This window comes from Pleurodeles waltl, chromosome 6 (assembly GCF_031143425.1).
Source record: "Pleurodeles waltl isolate 20211129_DDA chromosome 6, aPleWal1.hap1.20221129, whole genome shotgun sequence".
In the NCBI taxonomy this organism is placed as follows: domain Eukaryota; kingdom Metazoa; phylum Chordata; class Amphibia; order Caudata; family Salamandridae; genus Pleurodeles; species Pleurodeles waltl.
The window spans coordinates 488,781,114-488,808,682 of record NC_090445.1 but is presented as its reverse complement, the minus strand read 5'-3'; the positions used below and the strand labels follow the sequence as shown (position 1 = coordinate 488,808,682).

The following is a 27,569-nucleotide window of genomic DNA, read 5'->3' as shown; positions in this document are numbered from 1 at the left end:
CACCTCTCTCCAGACAGTGACACAAAGGGGGCTGTGGTGTGTAGCCTGCATATTCGGATGAGCCATCTGTGCTAGGACGGAGGGGAGGAGTGGTCACTGGCACCTGAAAGGGCTGTGCCTGCCCGCACACACTGCAGTCTCCAACACCCTGGTGTGTGTCTGAGGCCTTATCTGGGCAAGGCAGGATTTCACAAACAAGTGAGACTTTTCTTTGAACTAAGCCTACTTCAAAGGCCAAAATGGGTATAAGAAGAGGACCCAAAACCACAGACTTTAGACACTTCTTGGGGTGGACACTCTACCTCACAGACACTTCCTGGGGAAGAAACTGGAACCAGAAACTGCATCCCGCCAAGAGGAACTGCCTGGCTGCCCAAAGGACTCACTGGGACTGCTTTTCTGAGAAGGATGGCTGCCTTGCTGTTGCCCTGCTGCCTTGCTACTCTCTGGCTGTGCAGAGAAGTGCTCTCCAAGGGCTTGGATAAAGCTTGCCTCCTGTTCCCTGAAGTCTCAGGACAAAAAGACTTCCATCCTGCAACTGGACTCCTTGTGCGGCGAAAATTCAACGCACAGCCTGCTGCGTGGCGAGAAATTCACTGCACGCGGAACCGGAACGACGCAGCCCGACTTCGCAAGACGCACGGCCCATCGGATCGATGCACAGCCGACCCAGGATGACGCAGCCCGACTTCCAGAAAGGAGTCAACTCAGCGCCTGCCATGCGGGACAAATTTCCACGCAACGCCCACTGGATCGATGCATCGCTTGTGACTTCGCTAGGCAAGTCCAGGATTCCACGCACCTTCCCCAGGGGGCCAGAAAACCCCACAACCCGAAGAGGAACCAAGTCTGCGTGCCGGAAATCAACGCAAGTTCTTCCCCTGCGTGGAAAATAACGACGCAAGTCGGTGTGCGAAGAGGCGAAACTGACGCACACCTCCCCGTTTTCCACGCATCGCCTCCTCTGTGGCCCCTTGCGGGGATTTTGAACGCAAACCAGGTACTTTGTGCTTGCAAGAGACCTTTATTGTTTTTAAGAGACATTCATTTGTTTTTAAAAGACTTAAGACACTTTATATCACTTTTACAGTGATATCTCAACATTTACTGATTGCATTTTAATAGTTTTGACCTGCATTTATCCAGATAAATATTATATATTTTTCTAAATACCGTGTGGTGTATTTTTGTGGTGCTATATGGTGTTATTCTATGATTTATTGCACACATACTTTACACATTTCCTTCCAAGTTAAGCCTGACTGCTCAGTGCCAAGCTACCAGTGAGTAGGCACAGGATAATTTGGATTGTGTGTGACTTACCCTGACTAGAGTGAGGGTCCTTGCTTGGACAGGGGGTAACCTGACTGCCAACCAAAGACCCCATTTCTAACAGTAATCTTTTGCTTTTTTCAATCAAATTTGATTGAATTTGTTTTCCTTGCAAAAATGACAACAAAAGATAAAGTTTCCGGGCTACTCCACTCGTTAGGTAATGGTCATCTCTTACCCATTTTCATGCTCCATGTATCTGCTGCAATTAAATGTATGAATATGGAATACTGAGGCGGCGTAATCCTGGAGCCATCTCAGGCCTCTTTAATCCATATAAAGCCACTCCCTGCCCCTTCAGTTCACTCTTGCAGCTTTCTACTTTCTCCCTTTGTGACGCTTTTTCTTTTTTCCCTTCATCCATTTTTCCCATATGTGTCTTTCGCTCGCAGCAAATGCTTGAGGCAGAAGAATAAGCCCCTGCCCTCAAAAATAAGTGCCGGTGCTCAGCACCGGAAACTGGCTGTACTCATATCCATTTTTAGGCTCGAGCCTGCGAGTGCATGCGCAAGCGCATGTATCTCGCTTGCGGGACTCTGCTGTGTCCATTACAGGGCTTGGAGGACACCTGTTGCTCACCATTTGTTGGTTTGCGTTACACTTTCCTTTACAATCTCTTAATTCGTCAAGGCATGCCTGCCATCACTTCCATTTCTCTGCCGAAGGCTTGTGACCGCAAAAACGTGCCCAGCAGGCACAAAATTGCAAAGTTTTATTTTTTAAAGCTAACTTTATTTTATTTTGCCAAGTCGCCCTTTCTCAGTTACTTCTCATGTTTTATTTTGTTTTTGCTCGTGGGCGCTGTTGTCAAAAGATGACAATTAACTTGTTAAATTTATGCGAGACCCACTGCTTTGCAAAAGCTTGTTTATGTGTGGAACATACTTGTTTGTGCTTACTCAACGTCTAGGTTGTGCATCACATGTTGAATGTGCTGTTTCAACTACCACCCCGTTATACGTTGTGATTGCTCCCCACACTTGGGCATGGCGAACGAAACTAAGAAATGCCGAAAGGTACATAATTTGGCACTGGTACAGACAGGGGCTTGGTGATCTCAGTCGCTGCAGTTGGAAGGCAGCGAGATGACCCGTAAAGCAACTTTCTAACCGCAAGAGATTGTTGAAAGTCCTGCCTGCGTGCGTAGCTTCTAGAAACCCAATGGATTTTACGAGTGAGCTTTCTTTCTCACCTACATAGGAACACACAGAACTGAAGAGACCTTTATCTGATGTGCGTTTTATGTGCTCACTTTGACCTTTGACACTGCCTCTGAACTTTATCACATCTGTTTTGACACAGATTTCACTTTGAGTGTCCTCAAGTTTCAAGTGCCCTGGGTCGTCTTCAAAGTGACTGTCCCTAAATTTTAAATTGGCGATAAATTGTGTTGACTGGGGCATAATATACACGTAGAGGTCAGGGAGAATGATGTCATGCAAGCATGGCAGTATACATTCCGGCTCAAGAAGATGACAGACATGAAGACGGGCTGAAAGTAAAGCATTCATGAAATCTGTGGTTTGGTTTGGATTGGATGTTCTTGTGTGCCGCACACTGTGCCATCTACACACAAAATGTCTGCGTTTACATTAACCTGGTTATCATCTATTCTGTTCTGTTATCGGTGAGGGAGGACGTGCAATGAACTACAAGCAAATTCAAATAGTTAAGCGATGTTTGATGACTTAGTTGACAGATACTGAATCTGATTTTTGCATTTGTTATTTTTTTAAGGCAAACCTAGCCAAGCGCAACTGCGGGGCTGCACTGCTGTGTGGACTGCTAATTCTTTGTGATATATTTGTTCTTTAAAGAGGTGAATCTTCAACTCCTTTCTAAATTGGAGAAGTGTTGCGAGGTCGGCATGTGTAAGGGAATTGTGTTCTAGATCCTCAGTGCATATATGGAAAAGGCCTGCTGCCTTTTTTCTATTTTACAATTTTTTGTTTGCGGTCTGATGGTGTTATGGCTGCGGTGTGCCAAAAACCACAACAGATGTGAGCTTGTCTCCAAGTTAAGCAAGGGGTGCTGATCGTGATAGTGTTGTAAATGATGCAGCTGATTTCGAAGATGATATGGGCCTGCAAGGGGAGTCAATGAAGTTCTATCAGGATAACAATAATAATAAAATGATTAATGAAGCACCTGGTTACTCCATCTGGAGTGTCCCGCACTAAGAGTACAAGTTCCATATGCAACCCCAAATAGCAGCTTGCTTGACCCTAGGGTTGCCTAAAAAAAGAAGTCTTGAGTTTCTTGGGGAAAGCTGATCCTGAGCCTTCCTGTCTCAGATCAAGAGGAGAAGAGTTTCATAATTTAGGGGCCAGAAAGCCAAAGGAACGCCCGCACAGTCAAGCTTTTTTCACCCCGAGAGTGACAACGAGCTAAGCCCCAGCAGATTTAAGACTTCTGCTAGGTAGATATGACTTTTACAATGAGTGTAAGTATTGGGGGACCTTCCCATTCAGAATTTTATGAGAGAAACACAATGCTTTGAAAGGAACTCTCTTCCTCACAGGGAGCCAGTGTAGGTTGGCAAGAACGGGCCCAATGGGCGAACACCTGGAGATGTCGGAAGAGCAGGGGCCCCTGGCATCCTGTCTCCACCAGCCTTTGCACGGCGGTGGAACCGCCACGCAAAAGCTGTTGGACACGGGGGGTCGTAGCAGCTCTGCCCTCGAGGATTCAGACCATCGGCACTGCCAAGCCATCATCGGGCGCAAATGTGGCAGTGTCGGAGGACCGACCATGGCGCTTTCACCACGGTCATAATATGGAGGCCGGAACGCCGCATTGCTGGTGGTCCGACCGCCATCGCAATTCTGTTAATGAGGGCCTAAGTGTGTACACTGACATACCTTACAGTTCAACACACAGTGACTGACATTATATATTCTGTTAATTAACAACTGCTCAGAGAAAGCCAAGATAATTTAGATGCCCCAGAAATAGCAACAACAGTATGAAGAGCAATGTTGTGCTATTGCCACTGAGTGGTCTGAAAAGGTCTGTTGCCCCTTTCTTTCTTTTGTGTATTTATGCCTGTTTCTTTGTTTTGTGCATTTATTCATCTTCAATCTGATAGTGTGCTGGCTGCAGGTGCATCAAGAGCCACAGAAGGTGCTGAGTTAAACACTCAAATAGGTAGTAGTGCCAGTCATGATGGCTTTGTGGATTATGCAGCCAACTTTAAAAATAGTATTACCTGGCAAGGGGAGCCAGAGGAGTTTCATGTGATCAGATTTTTTCAGTCCTTCGTGAGGCATGCTGCAATGCATACAATGCCCTTAAGTGGTCTAATATGTAGTGTGAGAGGACTTGCAGAAGTGCATTGCTGCTATCCAGATGAGAGTCCGAGGGCTTGAATGGCAGTTCTGAAGTTGCTTTCGAGGAAGAACTATTTCACTTTCTTTTGTAGAGAGAAATGGTAGAAGGCTAACTTGTTCTTAGAAATGTGTTTCTCAAGGATGAAGTTGCTGTCCAGGGTGAATACAATTGAGCTGGTATTAAAAGAATGTTTGGGTTTTAATCCATGTGTTGTTGGGCCAGATTTGAACTAACTGTTTGTTCTTCTTGATGACTAGTAGGATTTCTGTCTCAGTAGGGTTTAGCTTCAGATAAGTGCTACACATCCAATTTTGGTACTGGATGCCTGGAGTGGAGGAGACTTTTGAGAAGGGTTGTATTGGTGAATACACAGCAGGTGCTAGGTTTTTTCTGAAAGCCACAAGAGCCCATGTGAACAAACTTGTACCGTAGATTATGTTGGAGGAGAACCAGTGAAGGAAAATTGCTAGTGAGGTCACTAGTAACAAAGGTGGCCAAGAGGTCCAGCAATATTAGACGGCTGGGGTTTCTATATATGTTGTCAGGCAGAGATCATATATGCTTTGTAAGATAGCTATCTGTGTGCTACGGTGTGTTCAAAAGCTAGATTGGTAGTCATGCAGGAGATGACTGGCACTGAAGTATCTTGGAAGTTTACATGTGACACTTTTTAATGATCTGTCAATGAACGGTAAGTGAGTGATGGACTGGTTCACAGCATAGAAACTGCCGTAGGCGTTTCTCATATTTAAAGTTGTCCACAGGTAATATTTTGTGAGCCTCTCGTCTAGCCCGGTTTTATGTCTTGGCCCCGCATTTTGGGATTGAGATTTTTATTTTACCTGCTCTCCACCTCTGAATGCGGTGTAGCTCATTGAGAGATTAATTTATGCTCTCGTCGGGTGTCACAATGGTGTGGTTAGTGGTTTTTTAATTAGTTTGGGTTATTGTAGATTATTTGTGTTGCAATATAACTGGTGTTTGTTCACAAATTAGGTTGCATGGCACTTTTTGGGGGCACATTAGGCTTTATTTACTTTTCTTTTTAGTAGGTGTTTTAATTGTTATAGGGTAGGTGTTCGGTGGTTACAACCATTTTAATATATATTGTATTATTGTTTAAGATTTTGGGCAATAACAATTGTGCATTGTGATATTTGCTTGCAGGAGCGATTTAATGGTGGATGTTCAGAAGAAGGGGCTTTTGAGCCGAAACATGTGTCAATTTTTTTGCTGTGCTTGTTCTCTTATATTATAGAGATGTCTTTACCGACTACTGGATATATTTTTAGATGACTATTACATTGTATAATGAATTAAGCCAGCAAAGAATGTTGGCATAACCTTAAGGAAATATTCTATCAACTACTGTGGATGCTCTGACTGTTGAGAATGTCCAGATCATGTGTCTTGGATATTCTTGTTCCTGCCATTTAGTTTATTTGTTGAATTATGTGTGATTGTGTAAGCGGAAGGTGAATGAATGTATTGTAAATATGGAATATAAGGGGTATTGGTTTTAGTTGAATGATTTTTGTATATGGGCTTATTTAAATGTGTGCAGTGGAATAATACACTGTACAGCTGCATTAATTAGGGATTGTTGCACGTTTGTTATTGCCCTCTTTTATAAAGTTAATTTTCTTATGCTGCCAGATATACTATGTAGAGTGTCTTCCGTTTATTACTATGTACAGTTTTCCCTGGGTTCGAGCTAGCTATACTAGCGGGGGCCCTTGTCTTTGCAGTTATCACCCACAACCTGTCTGTGTGGGGCATATTTTTTATCTATAGTCATAAGTTTGGTTTGTATGCACACTGCACACTGGTTTTTAGTTTCATTTTTTTCTTAACTGTTATCTTTCCTTTATAGTCACCATTTTTCTTTTTTGTTGTGGACATTTTTCCTGAAGCTTAGGACTCAGAGATGGAGATGTTGCAAACTTTTCGATTTACAGATGAGGAGTATGCCATGTTGGTAGGTAATCAGTCCTGCTTTGATATACAGATGAATGTGAATATATATTAGAAGGTGATGATATCAATAAACTTTTACTTACCAAAAAAAAAAAAACATTGTATTGAACTTCATGGACAATTTATGCCTGAGCATCTGCTGCTAGTTAGTGTTATCCCACAGGGATTGAGAGTCTGTAACATATCTGGATTATTTGTCCAACTGCGTAAATTTCTAGAGAGGTGGTCCATGATTGCCAATCATTGCTCAAGGGACTTTATGATGTTGATTATTGAGACAGCTAAAGAAGTAGTCCAAACATTGTTAATTGAAATGTCAGCTCTAGAAGAAAAAAATCAGACAATCGTGTGCCTTAGATGAGGCAAAAATAAAATTAAAGGACATAGAAAAAGAAGTAACCTCACATACAGAGTATTTATCCAATAGGAAGACAGATACATTAAAAAAGGACGTGAGGCTTGCTACTAAGGAGAAGTCATTTCCATACCTGGCTGAAAATTATTCTATCCAGGGTGAATATCAGGAACAGGACCAATCAGGTCATGCTACATTCTCAGATACTTCCAACTCTGATACAGAGGGGAGTTCCCACTACTTTGACCAAAGTGGTAGGCATATACCTTCAGATTCAGGCATTACAGCTCGTCAGTATTTTTTAGGGAGACGAGGGGCCCGGTGTGGTCCATGGCGACCGCAATACCAACTGAGACATCGAGAAAACGCCCAAAAGAACAACAATCAGTTTGTGGTTACACGGTACGCCCAATAATGGAGACAATGAGGCAAATACCCATTTTCAATCTCAGTTATAGGGTATTGTAACCCTCAGTAGACTCCTTACTTTCTAAGGGGCTGTCTTTTGTTCCACATACAGGATTGAACAAATTTGAATTATCCCAAGATATTATGACATTTTTTCGCAAGCTGCATTTGAGGAAGTACTTTGCGGACCATGAGACAACAAATTGGACCATTTTCAATTGCACGGGTCTCTCTTTACCTTCCATGTTTACTCCCACTCTAGATCAAGTAGGTCCTGAAGTAAAGATCTTTGAAAATATACTATATAATCGTCTCATTGTGGCTACTAGATATATACCAACCCCAGTTCCGAATTTAAGTTGCTTGGTGAGCTTGGTGAGTTGACAACTTTGAAGGAGACTAAGGCCCTCATTATGAGTGTGAAGGTCTTAAGACCGCCACACTCATGGTGGTGGTTGGACTGCTGATAAAGTGGTGGGTTGGACAGACAGCACTGGCACTTAGGTTGGCCGACGGCCTGGCAGTGCCAGCGGTCTTAATCCGTCAGGGTAGCGCTGCAAGCAGTGCTGCCCTGGGGATTATGACTCCCGTGCTGGCAGCTTTTACATGGTGGTTCCACTGCCACTGAAAGGCTGGTGGAGACTGGTTGTCGGGGGCCCCATACTTCCATGCTCTTGGTTTGGGCAGTGCAGGGGCCCTCATGAAGAGCCCCGTCGTGCTTTTCACTGCCTGATTTACAGGACCATGCTCGACAAAGGCAAAACCGCTGCCCTTATCCTCCTGGACCTCTCGGCCGCCTTCGACACCGTCTGCCACCACACCCTCTGTACTCGCCTCTACGATGCCGGGATCTGCCACAAGGCCCTGGACTAGATCACATCCTTCCCCTCCTGAATGGTTATGTGATATTGAGAAGTCAGTTGAATGTTGTATGCTGATGAATAAAGAAGTTAAATACAAGAGTCATGTGTGGCTTGTTCTTGTGCATGCTACCGGGCTAGGGAGGATGCAACAGCTCTGATGCCATTTCAAATCCTTTTCTGCAATACGTAAAGGCTTAAAAATAAATTAAAAAACAAGACAGGCATTTCAGTTAAATGCAGTGGTAACTTACCCATGGACTTCACGGCCTCCTTCACCACCCGTTCGGCAAATGCCATGTCATCCATACTTCCCGGAATATAATGAGCTGTTGCAGCTCCCAACTCTAGGCATTTTGAAACCACCTGTCGAAAAAAAGATTAATTATGAGTAAAATACAAGGTGATATTCCTTTATCAATGGATCTGACGAGCTGCAACACAGTTAAGGTAAATACAACCAGTAAAAAGGAAGTTCCTCCCAACATGTATTTAGGGCAGTGGTTCCCCATGTGTGTGCCGCGGCTCCCCAGTGTGCCATGTAAACTAGCCAGGTGTGCCACACACAGTTTGGGAACCACTGTGAAAGTAACCTCTAGCTTCTTGCATCCAACACGTTTAACCTCTAATTGGCCTTCTCGTTCACCATGCTCTGCCCAGAGATAGCATAAAACCCCAGCCCCTCACCAACGCATCAGACTGCTGAGGGATGTGGAACAGGCGGTGAAAGCTGGGTCCAGCAGTGTCATGGTCTGCAAGCGCCATGTGTCTCCCAAGTACTCATTAGCGTAACCCGTGTATAAGAGCAGTAATGCAAGGTAAAATGCCCCCTTGGCTGCTCTTTAAATTAAAAAATACAGCTGAAAACAGAAGACAATAAGTCTCATAGGTCTTGGGGCCCCGGTGTCACTGCACTGCTGCACCAATAAAGGTACGACCATGCGGGCACTGTGAGGGAAAAACCTGCCCATGCTAGGGGTGTGAAACAAACCACATCAGTTTGTCTATTGGCGAGATATGACACAGCAGAATATGAACACTACTGTGAACTCTGATTTTGCTTTTAAATCTGGACCTGAAGATCACTATTACCAACTGAGAAAGCAAATTAGATCAGCATGGTATCATAAAAGGGTTACAGGACGCTCCGCTGAGTCACTGGTCCCCGGTAGCAATGCACCTCGTGCACCTTCATCATTCCATCTGCTATCCCTTAAACATATATGTGTTTTAGTCATTAATTTGTTATACTTGAGGAATGTAGCAGTGCGGTGGGCTCTCCTCAAAGAATGAAATCGCATAGGATCTGGTAATAACCACAGAAGTTAAACAAGGAGGACTGGGAGATTGATCTGGTCCAGTGTACTTACTCCCTATACGTAAACCTATAATAACTGTGTACGCTGTTCCAAGAAAGAATATTATCAAAAAGGACAAAAAGAAGACTGAAAGAAAGATTTTGTAGGAGTGCCCTCAAGCATCACAATAGGATGCTAGGCATCTTCATCGGGCTAACTCCTCGCCAGACCGGCACTGCAATGTCTGACGGGCCTCCACACCATCGGTGGTGGCTCTTCAACCAGAGGGTAGTTCTGCAGGTCAGATTAAGTCCGCAGAACGTGCTGACAGAGGAGAAAAGGAGAGTGAAGGGTGTATAAAATTGGCTATGAGCACCTAGTAGCTGACTTTAATACTTATAGAAAGGGTCAGGCCAAGATTAAAAACAAGAAGGAGTGCCAAGGGAATAATGTCTCCTATACTCCTAACAAAAGGGGAAGGAGGGAAGAATCTTCACTCCTAACACAAGATCGACATGTTTCGCGCCTACTCGGTCAAGGATTGATCCACTGGCGCTTCATCAGGACCGTTTAGTTGTAACTTCTCCTTAATATACAAAAAAACACGAAAAAACAAAAAACAAATAAAGGCTGTAATTGCTGGGAGGTCACTTACAGTCTATGGACCAGTCGTCACAGTCAGTCTAATAGAAAGTCGCCCATCCCAAGTAAAGACAGGGCATCATAGGGACGCGTAAACCTCTTAACCAAGGTGAGTTCATTGGACTCCTTTCAAGGTCTGCTATTCGCCTACCCGAGGTTGCGTGCCCCAAAACAGTGAGGTTTACGCGTCCCTATGATGCCCTGTCTTTACTTGGGATGGGCGACTTTCTATTAGACTGACTGTGACGACTGGTCCATAGACTGTAAGTGACCTCCCAGCAATTACAGCCTTTATTTGTTTTTTGTTTTTTCGTGTTTTTTTGTATATTAAGGAGAAGTTACAACTAAACGGTCCTGATGAAGCGCCAGTGGATCAATCCTTGACCGAGTAGGCGCGAAACACGTCGACCTTGTGTTAGGAGTGAAGATTCTTTTCTCCTTCCCCTTTTGTTAGGAGTATAGGAGACATTATTCCCTTGGCACTCCTACTTGTTTTTAATCTTGGCCTGACCCTTTCTATAAGTATTAAAGTCAGCTACTAGGTGCTCATAGCCAATTTTATACACCCTTCACTCTCCTTTTCTCCTCTGTCAGCACATTCTGCGGACTTAATCTGACCTGCAGAACTACCCTCTGGTTGAAGAGCCACCACCGATGGTGTGGTGGCCCGTCAGACATTGCAGTGCCGGTCTGGCGAGGAGTTAGCCCGATGATGATGCCTAGCATCCTATTGTGATGCTTGAGGGCACTCCTACAAAATCTTTCTTTCAGTCTTCTTTTTGTCCTTTTTGATAATATTCTTTCTTGGAACAGTGTACACAGTTATTATAAATAACCACAGAAGACCTAGTTTTGGAGCCGTTGCACTCAATTTGCCCAGTAGGATTTTAGCAATGACGTATCATGACACTGTCTTTCCTGCTTGCGCCATAAAGCACAAACATGCTGGGATGAGGGTGCAAAAATGATGGAGTGCACTTGATTTTAAGCCACACTTTTCCATGCAGCTCTACCAAGCTCAAACAGTAGGACAGTGTTTGTTAGGTTTTTATCGACAGACGCATGCCGTGCAGTTATTTTTCTACATAAGTGGGCAACTGTCAGCAAGTGCGCAAAATGTAGTAGAAATGCTGGTCCACTTAATAACAGGGATCCACATCTGTACTGCATTTCAAGCACTCCTGAAGCTACTGCTGAAAAGCAATTTTAAGGCAGTTAGTGACTAAAGTAATGGACCAATAAAAATTACATGGGTTAAAAACGTTTTACCTGCTTCTGTGCGCTGCTTTACATTGTAGAATGAGTAGCTAAATCAGGTGCAATCACTATTTAGGTGCCGAACTGCTACCCGGCTGCTGCAGTGGACTTTAGAACAACGCAGGCATAGCTTCTAGCAGTCCCATGTCTTATCAGCAGGCAAGAGTGAAGTCTTGCCAGGTTTTTACCACCACAGACTACAGAGGCAGGGGGCTGATGAAAAGGAGGAGTAGTCCCAATAGAGTTGCCCACATCACCCCCCTCCCTTCTCTGCACCATCTGGAAACCCACTGCAGCCTTTCCCCCATATAGTAAATAGTTTTGGTGGCAATTTTGGGCATCCATGACGCGTTCCCTTCTGCACCTCCCATCCCTCAGAGACCATGCCATTAACGTCACTCCAAAGTGAACGATGCACTGCGCCCTGAGCCATTACCCAAAAGGAGGCGCTGGTATAGGTACGCATATGTAGGAGTAAATGGTTTTTCATATTAAATGTTGTTGCTAGATGTCTTTAAGCCCGTGGGGGACAGTCCCAAGCTTCTCTGATTGACGGGTGTAATTGTCCACCAGACTGTCCGGCTATGCACTTCTAGTTTGACAGTTTCCCCTTATAAACATATGTCTATGTTTAATGACATGGAACATGATGTAAACTGACAGCCCATCGCACATCTGACACTGCCCAATGTTTGCGCTTAGGGTGTTGCCTAATACAATGGGTAACCACAAGTACCACAATGCAATGTAGATGCTAGAACTTGCAACTATCTCGATTTGCCCATTGTGGCTCGCTTGGCAGCTATTCAATTGAGTGGTTCGAGGTGGGGCCCACTGGCATTTATTTTCCTTGTGAGACTTTGACCAACAGAAAGAGAGGGAATAGGGAAAACACCCAAGGAAGAAAGGAGGAAGAGAAAGACAAAAACAAAAATGCGAACAGGAGAAAAGGGCAACCTGCAGGAGTGAGATAGAGAGACAGTAAGTGACTTGTGGTGGATGAAAGAGGCATGAAGTGGGATAAAGGTTAAAAAAGTTTTTTTTTTTTTATTGATAAAGTGTAAAACATTTGTTTACTGTGCCAGGATTATAAACCGGATGAATAGTAGGAGACATTGTAGTAATGTAATGCACAGTAAACATAAGTTTTCTCCAATCTTTTAACATGGGCACAGAGCCCAATCATAGCATGGATCCAGAACAGAGCAGTGAGGTACACCACACGGCACATGCTTAAGTCCTTTAAACATGTTCTACCACAGATTCTCTTGTAGTGGTGAGCCCCTGCTTTTAAATTCCAGAAAGGTCGTCTGAACCCAGGTATCTTGTTACTTAGATGCAATAGTGGTGGCAAAACAGAAAATAGTGGCAGTAAATGGTCTAAAATCTTCAAAGTGAAAGAAAAAGCTGGCTTGTTCAATCAATTATTTTTTTTCAGTATTGATTACAGAAACAAAACACAACAGAATATGCTTTGACACAACAGTAGTAAAAGAGGGTGAGGGTGGCAGCTATTTAAAAAGGGGAAGCCTCCAGCAAATTGCACATACTGCTGTGCACCAAAAGCAATATTGAAAACAAAAAAATAGTTTAAACAAATTCCATATGGCAAGTAGACCCCAGTGCTGAAGAGTACTGTTTCTGACTCAACCAACTTAAGTGTTCTAATAAACAAATGTCATATCTTGAGTTTGTTGTATCTATAATTACAATACCATCATCAGCTTAATTCCAATCATTTTCAGGGAGAAAAATGGAAGTACTCCCTAGGCAGGAAATACATCCCCACCACCAGCCACAAAAGACCGTAACATAATGAGGAGCCGCAGCCAATGGCCAACAGTTCAAGGGAGCTGCGGATCGAAAATGTTTGGGAACCACTGAAATAGGGCATTTAATGGCTCACAATACAAAACCCCCAAATATTCAGTTTTTTTTTTATCTTAAAGCAAATTTACACTCCATAATTGCCAAGTAACTGCTCCTGCCTTAGTTCAGCTAGTCCTCCACGCCAATGCATTTGCCACCATCTCACTGGATTGTCAAGTTATTCTGCCTAAGCTTTACAAACCTGCATACGACTGGCTTTGACCCAGCCAACAACGCGGATGTGCAACATGCCTTGATCCAACCCTGCTTGCCTCCTATATTTTAGTTTGCTGTCCATCGAAGAGCGCTTTACAAACATACACAGTGCATTTATTATTACTTGAGCAAAATCAGATGAGCTACACAGATGATCTTTAAATATATGTGTGCTGTGCGGGCAACTAACATTTGTCTCATTTCACTACAAATCTGTTAGAGAATGCTAAGCAGGGAGTAAAATGGTGGCTGCCAAGTGTTCATCTGATGTTGTTAAAGTTAAGGATAGTGACAGAAGATAGACTGGAAAAACTAAATGACTGGATAATTCTGTGTTTTTTATTGCCGAGAAGCAGGTGGAGGGTGAGTTTTCCCATGAAGGAACTGTAGACTGCTCATACAATTCAGTCATCATTAAAAATAAGTGTTTTACAACATATCATAAACCTCATGTGACCTCAGAGCGATGAGATTTTATAATGATGTACAATTGTGTCAAAGGCAGCTAGGAACAATGTTGACTGCTGCATCCAATGCTAGATTGCACTTTTCATACAGCTGGAGGTAGCAGGAGTTTCTCTCCTTAGGTACTATGCTGCGGAGTGCACACCCTACCTTCCTCAAATTCCATCTCCAATCTGAGTTGGAGTCTCAGCCAGTGGAACTTGCTTACCTGCGTGAGTGAACACAGGAAATACATTTTCCAGTATGTTGACAAGCTAATTAGCAATCAAATGTTTATTGAGAACGGTACAAATAAAACAATCACAAAACTACTACAGACTGACATTGAGGGCCTCATTTGCAGGCCCTGACTTTACATTACCACATAAAGGTCCTGTTGTTACATCTCCTTCATTGATCTTTCGGTGCCTCCTGCATGCTTGTGTATAGGAGCAGACATGAAGGAACAATGCTTTCTACTGTACTTCAAAGGTCAAAAGAGGCTATCAGTACTTTTACATTTAATTTACTGTAGAAACAGGAAGTGAGATCAAGCTCAGAGGTGGAGTTGGGTATGATGAGTGTTGGTATCTGAGGATGGGGAGGAGCATAATATTTTCTCCGTTCCAGGCAGTGGAAGTGGAAGTATGCAATTTTCTGGTGAATCCTCATGAGAAGAATAAATAATCTGGTGTAACACGAGTGAGTTAAAGAATGTAGCTGTGTTTCGTGAGGAGGTGTTATCACCCCTCGAAAAGCCCACAGCCTGGAACATGTTCTCCAAGGAAGGGGCTAGAAGGATCCCAACAGTAGGACAGGAGGACACTAGGTGTGAGAAACTGGGCTATTGGTTGAGGAGGTGGACACTCCACTCAAGCAATAACCACAATCCTTGTCATGTAACCTCCAAAAGTAACTAAATTCACCTGTGCCTAACTCTGTGTTACTTTGGCACAATGCAGTCAGGAATAACTTAGAGGGATTGTGTAAAGTATTTATGCAGCATACAAACAGTAATGAAGTGAAAACACAACATAAGAAAATTCCTATGCCAATTTAGAAAAATCTAGTAAGGTTTAAAATGATTCTAGAACAACAGAAAATCCACTCGGTAGTACCAGAGATATGCAATTTAAAAAGTTTTTTAATGAAAATAGCATCTAAAAGCACAAAGCACCGCTTGCAGTCATCTAGTTGCGCTAGATCGTGCGAAGTTCACAAGCTCAGGCTGACCACGATAGGGCACGGGTCTGGTAGGGACCTGGTTAATAGTGCTGAATATTTACCTTCTTGAGTCCAGTGCAAAGAGTTCCATTTGCAGTGGAGGAGGTCGCGAGGAGGAGGCTGTGCCACGGATGGTCACTTCTGTAGCAGCAAGAGCAGGATCAGCATCGCAGGCTGTCATTGTAGTAGAGCGAAGTACAGGCTTTGCATTGGCAGATGATCCTGGTGTTTCTGGCAGCATGAAGAGCAGATCTCACCAGAACTTCGCGCTGGTGGTCATCGCTACAAGCAGAGTATTGGGTCGAACTGGCCCGTTCACGGCTGTGAGGAGTACAAGCCTCAGGATTTTCATCTTTTGTTGTGCAGGAGTGCATGCTGATGCCAGCAAAAGGTTTAGGACATGGGGTGGCACCTCCTGGGAATCATGGACTCACTCAAGCAGATGCCAGCAGCGTTCAAGCTGGTCCAGTTGCAGCACGCCAGCTGGGCAGTTAAAGGGATGCCTCTGAGGCTTGCTGTGTTCTGTATCTCACAAACATCTCAACTGACCCTTGGAGTCACTCTGGTGAGCCTGAGATGAAGGCAGGTATGTCCAGTTTTCTTTCACAGGCATCAAGGCGGCCCTTCAAGCAGCAGAGCAGTCCTCTGGCAACAGGGCAGTTCTTCTTCTGTAAGTTCCACAGGTACAGGAGTGTTCAGATCAGTGGCTTTTGAGGGCCAATATTTATACCTGGTGCCAGTCTTTGTGTTGGGGGACTTCTTGTCCTACCCCTACATCTTGTTCTAGAAAGTTTTTTCTCTCCCACTGCCAAGGCTTCGAACTGTCTGTGGGTGAAAAAAAGCAGGGCAGGCCTAGTGTCATATTCCTTTGTGCGTGCTACAGGCAAAACCCTTTAAAGTGTCAGCAGGGCTGGATACAGCCCCTCCCTAGACATCCTGCCAGGATGGCCCATCGTGTCGTCATCTAAGCCCCTCTTGTGTTTCTGTCTGTAAGCAATACACAAATCCCAACAGCAGAACCATTAACAGTCATGTTGTTTTGTAGCCATTTTAGTTATAGCTCCATGCACGTTATTTTAGTAAAACCAGACCTGCTGCTGTGCACTTTAACCTAGATATATTTTATTCAGCACTGTTTATGATTTTAACAATAACCACATTTGTGATGTTGTTTTATTTCTCTCTATCTAGCAGTTCCTTGTCTAGGCCAGCACTGTGTTCTTAAACAAGACATTTTTGTTCACTCTGTGCTTCTCTCAAGGCTGCAGTAAGATAGGTTGCTGCTAAACGTGGTAATTCTTTGTCTCTGGTATTCATAGAAACATACACATCCTTACGTAGGGACATTTTCTAAGAACATCAGCTGTTTTAGTATAAAAACACTTCCCTGTCCCATACACATAAGAGGGAGATTCCATACAGATGACCACGACTGTCTGCTTATGCAGACTTCAGGCCTTCGCTCAGGTATGGGGGATGATGTCTTCCCAGGGGAACCTGAAGGGCAGAACTAGAGCTTAACATGTTGTGCTCTAATATAGGCTAGGTAGGAATTAGTCTATTGCCTCTAGTGACAATATGGTAGCGTTATTTCTATGCTTCACTCTCCTTGTCACAATTTTAATCCTGTCATGTTTTATCGTCCTGGTTATTGCAGCACACGCTTTACTATCTAAGATGCAGTTGCTTCATTAAAACCTCATTGAAACAAATACTGCCTTTGCCTGTCCTTGTATATATGAGACTAATGTAACTGAGAGAAACGGATGAGATTTGAGTGACCACGATTTCCCTAAGGAGTCAATTGTGTCATGCACTCAGCTGCCCAATCATCCCTACTCTTGGGTGGAGATGAGGGACTGCTATTTAGCCGGAGCAAAAAACCCAGACTGAGGGCGACCGGTGTCACCCATAGTGGCTTAAGACTCAGTCTCCCACACCGCAGGTGATTCTGCCTCTCAAATCCAGCAGTCTCATTAAATAATGACAGCCTCCGTGACAATCTGACCTAGGGCACTGGGATTAGGCACAAATAATTGAGACAAGGCAATGCCAACTTTCTAATAGTGTGATTTACAGAATTCTAACCTAATATCCAACAGTACCATTAACGAAGATTGTACATTTCTATTTCAATTCATTTGAGTGCACACAGTAACCCGGTATTATTCAATGGTAGAGGCAGGCCTCACAGCAGTGAATAACTATTTTAATTGATTTTTCACTGCCAGGGTATAAAAAACATAAGTACACATGTTCTTATTTTTAAATACAATGCACCCTGCCCTATTAGGCACTAGGGCCTACTGCCTTATAAGTATTAAAAAGTATGGTTTAGTACTGGCAAAAGGTTCATTTTGCCAGGTCGAAATGGCAGTTTAAAACTGTACTGCGGGCTGCAGTGGGAGGCCTGAGACATGTTTTAAAAGGCTATTTTAATGGGTGGCACAAGGAGCAGTGCTGGCCCACGATTGTACGACGAAACAACGACTTCAAAAACAACTACTGCCTTAACAACGAGGTCGGAACACCGACCTCGTTGCTACTACTAATGATTTTACCACGAATGCCTTAACAATGATATTTCGTTGTAAAGGCATTCCTGATAAAATCATTAGCAATAGGCACCATTCACCCTACATCCCTCACCCCACCCCCCCAACCGCACCCCAAAACCTAAAACCCCCTGACCCCCACCCACTCCCCAAAACCAAAAACGCCCCACCCCAAAACCTAAAACCCCCTGACCCCCACCCACTCCCCAAAACCAAAAACGCCCCACCCCCCCAACCCCACCCTAAAACCTAAAACCCCCTGACCCCCCACCCACTCCCCAAAACCAAAAACGCCCCACCCCCCCAACCCCACCCTAAAACCTAAAACCGCCTGACCCCCCACCCACTCCACAAAACCAAAAACGCCCCACCCCCCAACCCTACCCTAAAACCTAAAACCCCCTGACCCCCCACCCACTCCCCAAAACCAAAAACGCCCCACCCCCCCAACCCCACCCTAAAACCCCCTAACCCCCACCCACTCCCCAAAACCAAAAACGCGCCACCCCCCAACCCCACCCTAAAACCTAAAACCCCCTGACCCCCCACCCACTCCCCAAAACCAAAAACGCCCCACCCTAAAACCTAAAACCCACTGACCCCCCACCCACTCCCCAAAACCAAAAACGCCCCACCCCCCCAACCCCACCCCAAAACCTAAAACCCCCTGACCCCCCACCCCCTCCCCAAAACCTAAACCCACCACTTACCTTCGCCAACTCCCTTCTTTGTACCTTAACCACGCATGTTCGTTGTTCAGAACATACGTAGTTAAGGCACAAAAAACCGGAGTCGTGGTTAAAAAAAGCGTTGTTGCGCTTTCATTAACCACGACTTTCGGAAAAAAAAAGTCGTAAAAAAGGATGTTTCCCCTGGCCCACTGGTAGCATTTAATTTAGAGGCCAATGGAACACTTAGTACCATCTACTAGGGACTTGAAAGTGAAATAAATGTGCCAATTAGGTGCAGTCCAATTTTACTATGTTTGAAGGAGTAAACACAAGCAGTTTAGTACTGGTTAGCAATGGTAAAGAGCACAGAGTCCCAGTCGGAGCTCGCGGCTTGCAGCAAGCAGAAGGGGCAGGGCGGCGTGCGTGGGTAGGGGCGAGGAGGGATAAATAAAAATTAAATTAAAAATAATTTTAAAAAAACACTTACCTCCTCTGTTGCCACCCCGATGCTACTCTGTCCCTCGTCACTCCAGTCTGCAGGTACAGGCTCCCACCCTGCCCTGCAGCCAATCCTAATGCTGCTAAAAGCCGCATCAGGATTGGCTGGGTGCTTGTGCAGTCAACTGTGTTGCTGGGCTGGAGAGAGCCTACTGCGCATGTGTGTTTGGCCGGCTGTGCACTCCCCCTTACATCTCGTCACCCCTGTCCCTTTTACCAACAAAAAAAAACAAGAAAGACAGTTTATTATCGTTTTGTGGTAAAAGGTTTGCAGCTGCCGCTGCTGGTGGGAGGGTAACACTCCTCCTCCCTAATGGAGGAGCTGCCCCTGTAGAGTCCTTAAGTCAGCAAAAATGAGTTCAGCAAAATAGATGGGGTGAAGCCAAAATGTTGGAGGGAATACCATACCAAGGGTGTCAGGTCTAAAACTAGGCCTGTCCTGAGCTTGAGGAAGGTAACACCTACGGGTGAATTCACCTTCAATAACAAACCTGAGGATGGGACAGATCAGAGACGCATGTGACAAGGCACAAAAAAACAGGCAAAGAATACTGAAGGGTTAAGACATATATCAGCACTAAGGTCACCAACCCTTTGGGTGATTCAGTCCCCGAGGCAGTCCCCTACCTTCAGTCACCAGTCCTGCCATGTAGAGACTTTAAATAATCATACATTAGACCAAGGAAGTACTCAAAAAACAATATCTCTACTTCTGAACTATATCCAAAATAGTAATAATCAAGCGGGTGATGCAAGCACGTCAGGCACTGGTTCAGGGGGTTGCCACATTTTCTTACTGCCTCCTATTGCTCGATTTCTCTATCTTTTTCTATCCATTGACTCATCCAACGATCCATCCATTTTTCTTTGTGGCTTTTTACATACATTCATTGATCCTTCTCTGATACCATTTTTGTTTGTCTTTTTTTACATCCAACTTCTATGCATCCATTCATCCATCTTCCTTCCTTCACTTTAGATATCCAACCTACTTTCAACCATTCTACAAATCCATACTTATCTTCATCACCTTTCCGTCATTCTCTACATTCTTTTTTCCATGTGTCCATTCCATCGATCCAGTCAACACTGCATCCATCCACTCACCCATCCTGCGATACTTTGCTCCATCCATCATACATCCAGCCTTTTCTCCATACATATATATTTCTCTCCATCCACCCATCTCCATCATTCTTTCCATCAGGGCATCCCTTCCTTCATTCATCCATCTCAACATCTATCCTTCCTTCTCTTCATCCATCCATCTCTCCTGTGGAATCTTCTCCCATTGGTTCCCCCATCCCCAGCTCTAACATACTATTCTCTTGCAGTTTTGTTTACTAGTTTCTAATCCCAAAGTTGTGTCTCTGATTAAAGCCAGGGGAACTGTAAACATCAGTTTGAATGCCTTGTGTTAAACAGAACTGTATAGTAACACCTACCTTCAGCTCAAGTTGCAAAACAGAAGGTATCATGATACCCCTGTACTAGATGCTGTGAGTAGTCCAATGTCTAAGCTACCTTCATATGAAAAGAATGGGGAGTAAGTGCCATGTATATACCCACCAGGATTGCCAACCCTGAGAGCGCATCAGTCACTAAGGCAGTCCCACACAATCTGATATGGCGGTTGTTGCCTCCTGTCACTTACAGACATTGAATGGCTGTGTGATGTTGTGAACAATGTTACCTGTAGAGTGCACACCATGCACCCTACCTTTTCCCAGCATCCTGGGCCTCTCGAGGACCATGCATCAAGAGAAGGACTTCCCCAGCAAACCATATATTAAAACAGAATTGTGAGGGGTAGCTTTCTCTTAGTACGTGCAGTTCGGCAACATAAGGTAATCCATGGTGACGAGAGATAGCCTTTTCACAATTCTTCTGAGATTGGTCAACTCTCCTGCTACACAACTGCTTTGATGGGGACCACTTGAGGGGAGCAGTGTGACTTCGGAGCAGGTGACTGTTTGCAACGATGTTAAGTGCTTTGTGCAGATATGCTAAATTCCAAAAACCTTTTACAGCCTCTATTGTCTCCAGCTCCTCTAAGCTTTGCCAGTTGCGTACAGAATGCTTAAAAGGACTTGAGAGAAGTTAGGGGCATTAGAATATCAATAGGCTGCAGTAAGAGATACGCTTGATGACTTTACAATAGGCACACATATTTTTTTTTTATTCACACAGTGATGAATTTTTATGATGTTTTTGTATAGCGCTCACACAAGCAAGAGTAGAATTTAGAACACTATTACATAGAGAGCACGATCACAAACTTCAGGAACATCCTTATGGAAAATTGCAGAAATTCAACTTACGGAATGGGTATTTTTCATAGCAGTTATGACGAGGCACTGAAGTGCTTTGCAGACAAGTAGCATTGTACCCTATCGGAGCCTAGATTTAGCAATTTAGAAAAAAATAAGGTTACAGCTAATCCTACTGTTTCCATTCAGGGGGTGCATTTTTTTACATTCTTCTCATGTAGGTTGTCTGCAACTTTTGTGTGAAATTCAGAAGAGGAAGCTGACTGTATTCATATAAGGTTTCCACTCTATTTATTGAGGGATATATTTGTTCAAAAGTGAGCACCATAACAGCTTCCTCTCAAGCGTTTTTCTGTAGTCTTCATTCCAATAATACTCAACTTTCCCATTATCATCAATGAGGTCAAATTTGATAACTAGGAACCATACCTGTAGGAAATTGAGTTATTAGTTGCAAGTGTGCCCTTCACAAGTAATAGGTCACAATTGTCTATTTACTCAGAACCAAGTACACCATTGTAGCATTTCAATCTCTCACGGCAGTGAAGTAGAGCAGTCCAAAACATGCACAGGGAATGGCTTGTGGGCTAGTAATGCCAATTCACCAGCACACAAGAACAACCCTCCATAAATTATTGTTCAGTCAGTGTTTTCTTCTGAAAAAAATAAAAACTACTTTTATTACACACATTAATTTCCAATATACATATCAGGTAGGTGGAACTATCTATGAGGACACCCTCATATCACACTTCACCACTAGTGGATCCTGAACCCATTTTTTTACAATACCCACACCTCAGCAAATACAACATCACAATGTCAGTGGGAAGCCTAGACACAGAAGTAAGGTAATAGAAAACAAGCTTATTTAGAAATTCAATTAGGCCTTTTGCTGAGCAAGGAGCTGCTGATTAGTATTCCTGAACAACAATTTGGTTTATGTTAGGGATTAAGGATGGGACAGTAGGCCCTGTTCTTCAAAGTGAACTTAGGTGAGACACAGACTTTTGTCTTGCTGTGATTATTGTTTCAGTTGGCTGAGGACAGTCAGGTGCAGAAATCTCACACCTTTTTGTACCTCTGCTGTGCATACTCCAGGCTGGAGACAATCCTACTATAAGAAGCATCACTAAACAAAGTTGTGTTTGGAGAGCAGCCTGGAAAGGGCGCTGGAAAAGAGAAAGACTTCTGAACCGCTTATGAAATTGCAGACAGTGGATACACACCTTCTGACTGCTTTTGCTGTATAAAAGTTGAACCCCACTAATTCACTTGTTGTTCCAGTTCCAATCCCTCTGTGGCCAACGAAGGGAGTGTAGCTCTGCTGCTTACCCATTCGCTTACCTATGAGCACTCTCTGCAGCCATCAGAATTAGTGACCTATTAGACACATCTAAATGTGATTTAAAATTCAACTTTTTAGGTTTATTTTCAAAGCAATCGTTGGTGTAGCGAATAGCACTGATTCTGGTATCACACAGTCACTTACATAATAAGTTGTCACAAGTCTATGATCTATGTTATGTTGGCTGCATGGCATCGAGATTCTTCATTACCGCGCACAGGGTTACAATAGAGATAACTTTGGTCCATTCCAATTTCTGAGCTACATTCCTAAGAGAAAGAAGGAAATTGAGCATTCTCTCAGGGATCGACAGGTAACTAACTGCCTCTCACAGGACCCTTCTCCTATTTATTAGATATGCACATGAGGTATGGAAAACCTGGAACTAGAATGAAAGGCATTCATAAGGTATGCATAAGCACATTTTGGTAACGATGCACGAGAACGAGAGTCCAAGATTATCAACAGTGATGACTTTGACTTTACTAAGTTGTACAATTATGTCAGCATTACCAGATGACTCTTACCCACCTAATTGTAAAGTTTGTAACCAGAGGGTCAAATCACAGTCATCTTAGAAATGCAAAGTTGTCTCGGCTGCCACACGTTTACACCCTCAACCAGCTGTTGGTGAGGCAGGTGTTCTCACTCGAAACCTCAAAGATCGCATCTCAGGTCACTTTCATTACAGAAGTAATGCCTCCATTCGTATCAGAACCTATTCACCCCTTTCGGTGCCCAAAGGCCATTCCTGAAGCAAGGCCGTCCTAGTATAAGTCATTTCATTTATATAATGCAGTATTCAGGGCCTGAGAAGGCTTCTCCTTGAAAAATGAAGGGTGTTAGCTCCCCTGTGCATGTGAATCTAACAGGCTCTTAGTTAGCCCTTCATCTGGGCTAACGCTTCTGGTTCCTAACATTGCTATTTCCAACCTTCAGCATTCAGCTCTATCACAATTCAGTTATATTCAAAACAATACATATAGAGATGTAATGGCGCTGATATTAATTAAATATAACAGTTCCACAGAACCCTACAGAAATAAATAGCACCTTCATATACATTTTTATGTTGACTTGGTTTCTACAGCAAACATGTCATAGCTGTTTGGTCCAAACTAAGGGAAATCATATTCTAACATTCCCCAATTACAAGTTATCTGAAAAATTATGCCATCTTGGGTTAAAACGTAAAAACATGGACACACACATAAACATACACAAACACGTACTCAAACGAGAGAACATGTGCTTTAGTAGTGCAAGCTTCCCACACATGCAAATTTAGCACAGACACGCCTACCCCACAAACACTCAATAAGGCCCCGAAGTTAATTGATTAAGAAGATGTCTAACTTGGTGCTGTAAGACTTATCAACTTTGTTTAACACCTTCGACCAGGTAGCTCTACTAAACATCCTCAGCACAGGAATCCGAATGGGAGACCAGGCTTTAAAGTGGTTCTCATCCTTCACCTTATAAATATATGCATCTGTGAAAAATGACAATTTAAAATCACATCCCAGTTCACACAAATGAAGTACTGCACACAACTCTATCCTCACCCCTTTTCCACTGAACCTTTACAGCGAATGTCTTGGGTCAATGCTGTATACCAAAACGACAGCCTAACAGTATAATGCCGGTATGCACATTGCACCCACCTTTACTTTAGAATATCAAACACATCTGGCATCACTACCTGAAAACTCTTCCTGAACATTTTCCAAAATGTAGGAACTCATTCTCCCAAAAGTTAAATACCTCTGAAACCATAATCCTCCTGATCTATTCTAAAGTTCACCACCTGCGGTGTGTAAATGGCTAGTAAGTTTTACCTACCTAGATACCTTTCCCACCTAAATGCCATCACAAAACCCTTGAATTTACCATTGACCACATTCTCTGTCTCACTGCAGTGCTTTCAAAACTGGCTAAAACTATCTCAGGCTTAAGTCAACCTAACTTTAATTGGGCATTTATGTCTCATAACATTTGTCTAAATTCATAAGATGGCATACTACTACTAAAGTAATAAATAAATTACTTTAAAGTCCAACGGAACCGGTGCACTTATTTAAATTAGGTTAACATGAAGGGCAGGTGAGGTAAGTAAACTTTATATAATTGCATGTTTTAAAATATTTCTACTTTTGGTTGGTGGAGCTATACATAGATAGAGATTTGTTCAGGATCAGGCTATGGTCACGTGGTGAAGCTGTGGTTAGAAATTCCAGTCTACGACTTACATTCATCTCTTTCATGTTCCAGAGCATGGCCTACCTTCAGCACTGGCTGGCCATACACTTCTAAAGTAAGAGACTCCACTTGCTATCTTGAAAAATGGGGCTGTAATCCTCAAGGACTTCGTTTCGGCACTGTTAACTTGTTGTAAGGAGCAGGGGTTGTCTCTATTTGTTGAAGTTACGAGTGAATAGCACAATAAATAAATGGTTAAAAAAGGTGAGAGACTTACCTTCTTCAGCTTCTCCTCCGTCCTTGCTGTGATGAAAACATGGGCCCCCATACGCGCCAAGTGGTAGGCCATCTGCTCCCCAATGCCAGAGCTGGCTCCAGTGACAATCACACGCTTACCTCTTAGCATCTCTGCAGGACAAGACACGGTAACATGTTAAAAATTTAGATTTCAGTCCCTTATGTCTTCAAAAAAATGTAGGTATTTACACTGGTGATTTTCATACTCCATTCAATATCAAAATAAAAAGTTCACAGATAACTGGTTCCGCATAAAAAGGTTGTTACATTCTTAACCATTTATGAAGCAAAAATCACACGCTAAATTATGTTTCTGTTTGACGCTATAGCTGTTAAACGTAATGATACTCATGTTTGTCTAACATAGAACAATAAATGCCTTCAAAGGATATAAACCTGTGACATTCAGCTTGCACTGATATCCCCTCTCATTTTAACACCATCAAGATTATATTTCACCATAAGCCGATGTGTCTGAAACATTGGGATTGGTGGGGTGGAGTCGGTAACATGTAAGTGTGCATGACACATACATGCCTTAGTTTAAGCTGATTTTCCTCTAATCCGGGGTCCATCTGCCTCAGGTTTCCCGGTGTGACCTAGTAAAGAAGCAGGGTGCTCTTTTCTCAAGTTGTAGAAAATAGGTGGGTCTACACTTACAAGTCTCTTTGGTGCTTCTAACCACTACAGGATGAGTAAAGAGGGCAAACTACATTTCACAGTGGCTCCAGTGAAAGTGATGATGGAACTCGTGACCGTCCCCATCCCAGAGAGGAAGGTGTGGATTTTGCAAATACGACTGATCATGTGGTGAACAGCGTTTTTGCAACATTATGGGTTCAAATAAAGGTTTTTAAGTGTGTGGTTGTTGCTTAGTAATGTCTTAGAAGTGTATTTTACTTAAATGTACAAGCCTGACTCACAAAATATTTTTCGTGAGCAGTTGAATCTTACGCCACGCTTATGTATCATGTGCTCATGTATCTCACACAGCGTTACACACATATTCACAGGGAAAAGCTCCGTGAATTACAGAACTGGTTTCCTATATGTAAGGTCGTCTCTTGGAAATCCATGTTTAATACATATCTAAGTCTACAGAGACTGAAAATTATTAGAATATTAGTCCTAGACTTTCAGGAGTAATGTAAACGTAAGACACAACTACCCATTTGAAAATGCTGGATTCCAGGGTCTTTGTTTTGTTTTTAGAAACATCAGATTCTAATGTATGTCGGTGTCACGCCTGCCCGAACAACGCATGCCTGAACAACGAGGTCGGAACAACGACCTCGTTGTTACCACTAATGCCTTTACCACGAATGCCTTAACAACGATTTTTCATTGTAAAAGCATTTCTGGTAAAGGCATTAGTGATAGGCATGCATTGTTCCAGCATGTGTCCCCCCTATCCCCCCACCCCTACAAATTACTGCTACCCCCTCCCCAATGCCCCCCTAAAGCCATACCAATCCCGCCCCCTTGCCCCTAAAACTACCCCAACCCCCACCTTCTCCCTAAAATTACCGCAACCCCCACCCTACCCCCAAAACCTAAAACAACCCCAACCCCCACCCCATCCCTCAAACCTAAAGTACCCCAACCCCCCACCCCTAAAACTACTTGGAGCCCCCCACCCTGCCCCTAAACCTAAACCCCTCCAACCCCCCCACCCCGCCCCTAAAATTACCCGACCCCCCAACCCACCTCTAAAACCTAAAACCACCCCAACCCCATCCCGAAAACAACCCCAACACCCACCCCATCCCTAAAACCTAAACTACCCCAACCCCCACCCCTAAAACCACCCCATTCCGCACCCCTAAAACAACCCCAACCCCCATCCCTAAAACCTACACTACCCCTACCCCTAAAACCACCGCAACCCCCGCCCCTAAAACTAAAAATACCCAACCCTCCACCACTGCCCCTAAAACTAAAACCCCTTCCCCCACCCATAAAAAAAAAATACCCGACCCCCCTCCCCGCCCCTAAAACTTAAACTAAAACCCCAACCCCCCGCCCGTCCCTAAACTAAAAATACCCCGATCCCCCACCCCCGCCCCTAAAACTAAGACCCCCGCCCCTAAAACTAAAAATAATACCGACCCCCACCCCGCCCCTAAAACTAAGACCCCCGCCCCTAAAATTAAAAATACCCCAACCCCCCAACCCGCCCCTAAAACTAAAACGCCAACCCCCACCCCTAAAACTAAAAATACCCGACCCCCACCCCAAAACTAAAACCCCAACCCCCCACCCACCCCTAAAACTGAAAATACCCCGACCCCCAACCCCGCCCCTAAAACTAAAACCCCAACCCACTTACCTGACTCGTCTCGTCTCGTCGTCGTCCTCAGCCGACTCCCTTGTTTGTGCCTTAACCACGCATGTCCTTTGTTCAGCACATGCGTGGTTAAGGCACAAAACAACGAAGTTGTGGTTAAGGAAAGCGTAGTTCCGCTTTCGTTACCCACGACTTAGTTGTTCCGGAGTCGGCCTTCTGGGCGTTTCCCTCA

The 27,569-nt window shown here is 43.8% G+C and overlaps 1 protein-coding gene across 3 annotated transcripts in view; it reads right to left on the bottom strand.

The window, feature by feature from the left end:
- HSD11B1 (hydroxysteroid 11-beta dehydrogenase 1) overlaps positions 1 to 27,569 on the bottom strand; it is a 238,792-nt gene that overhangs the window by 85,264 nt on the left and 125,959 nt on the right. For all 3 annotated transcript variants that reach the window (XM_069238630.1, XM_069238628.1, XM_069238629.1), the window contains exons 3-4: positions 25,031 to 25,161; positions 8,517 to 8,628 (exon numbers count right to left, since the gene is read on the bottom strand). In XM_069238630.1, coding sequence (XP_069094731.1) covers positions 8,517 to 8,628; positions 25,031 to 25,161 — 243 coding nt within the window. The remainder of the gene's footprint in view (positions 1 to 8,516; positions 8,629 to 25,030; positions 25,162 to 27,569) is intronic.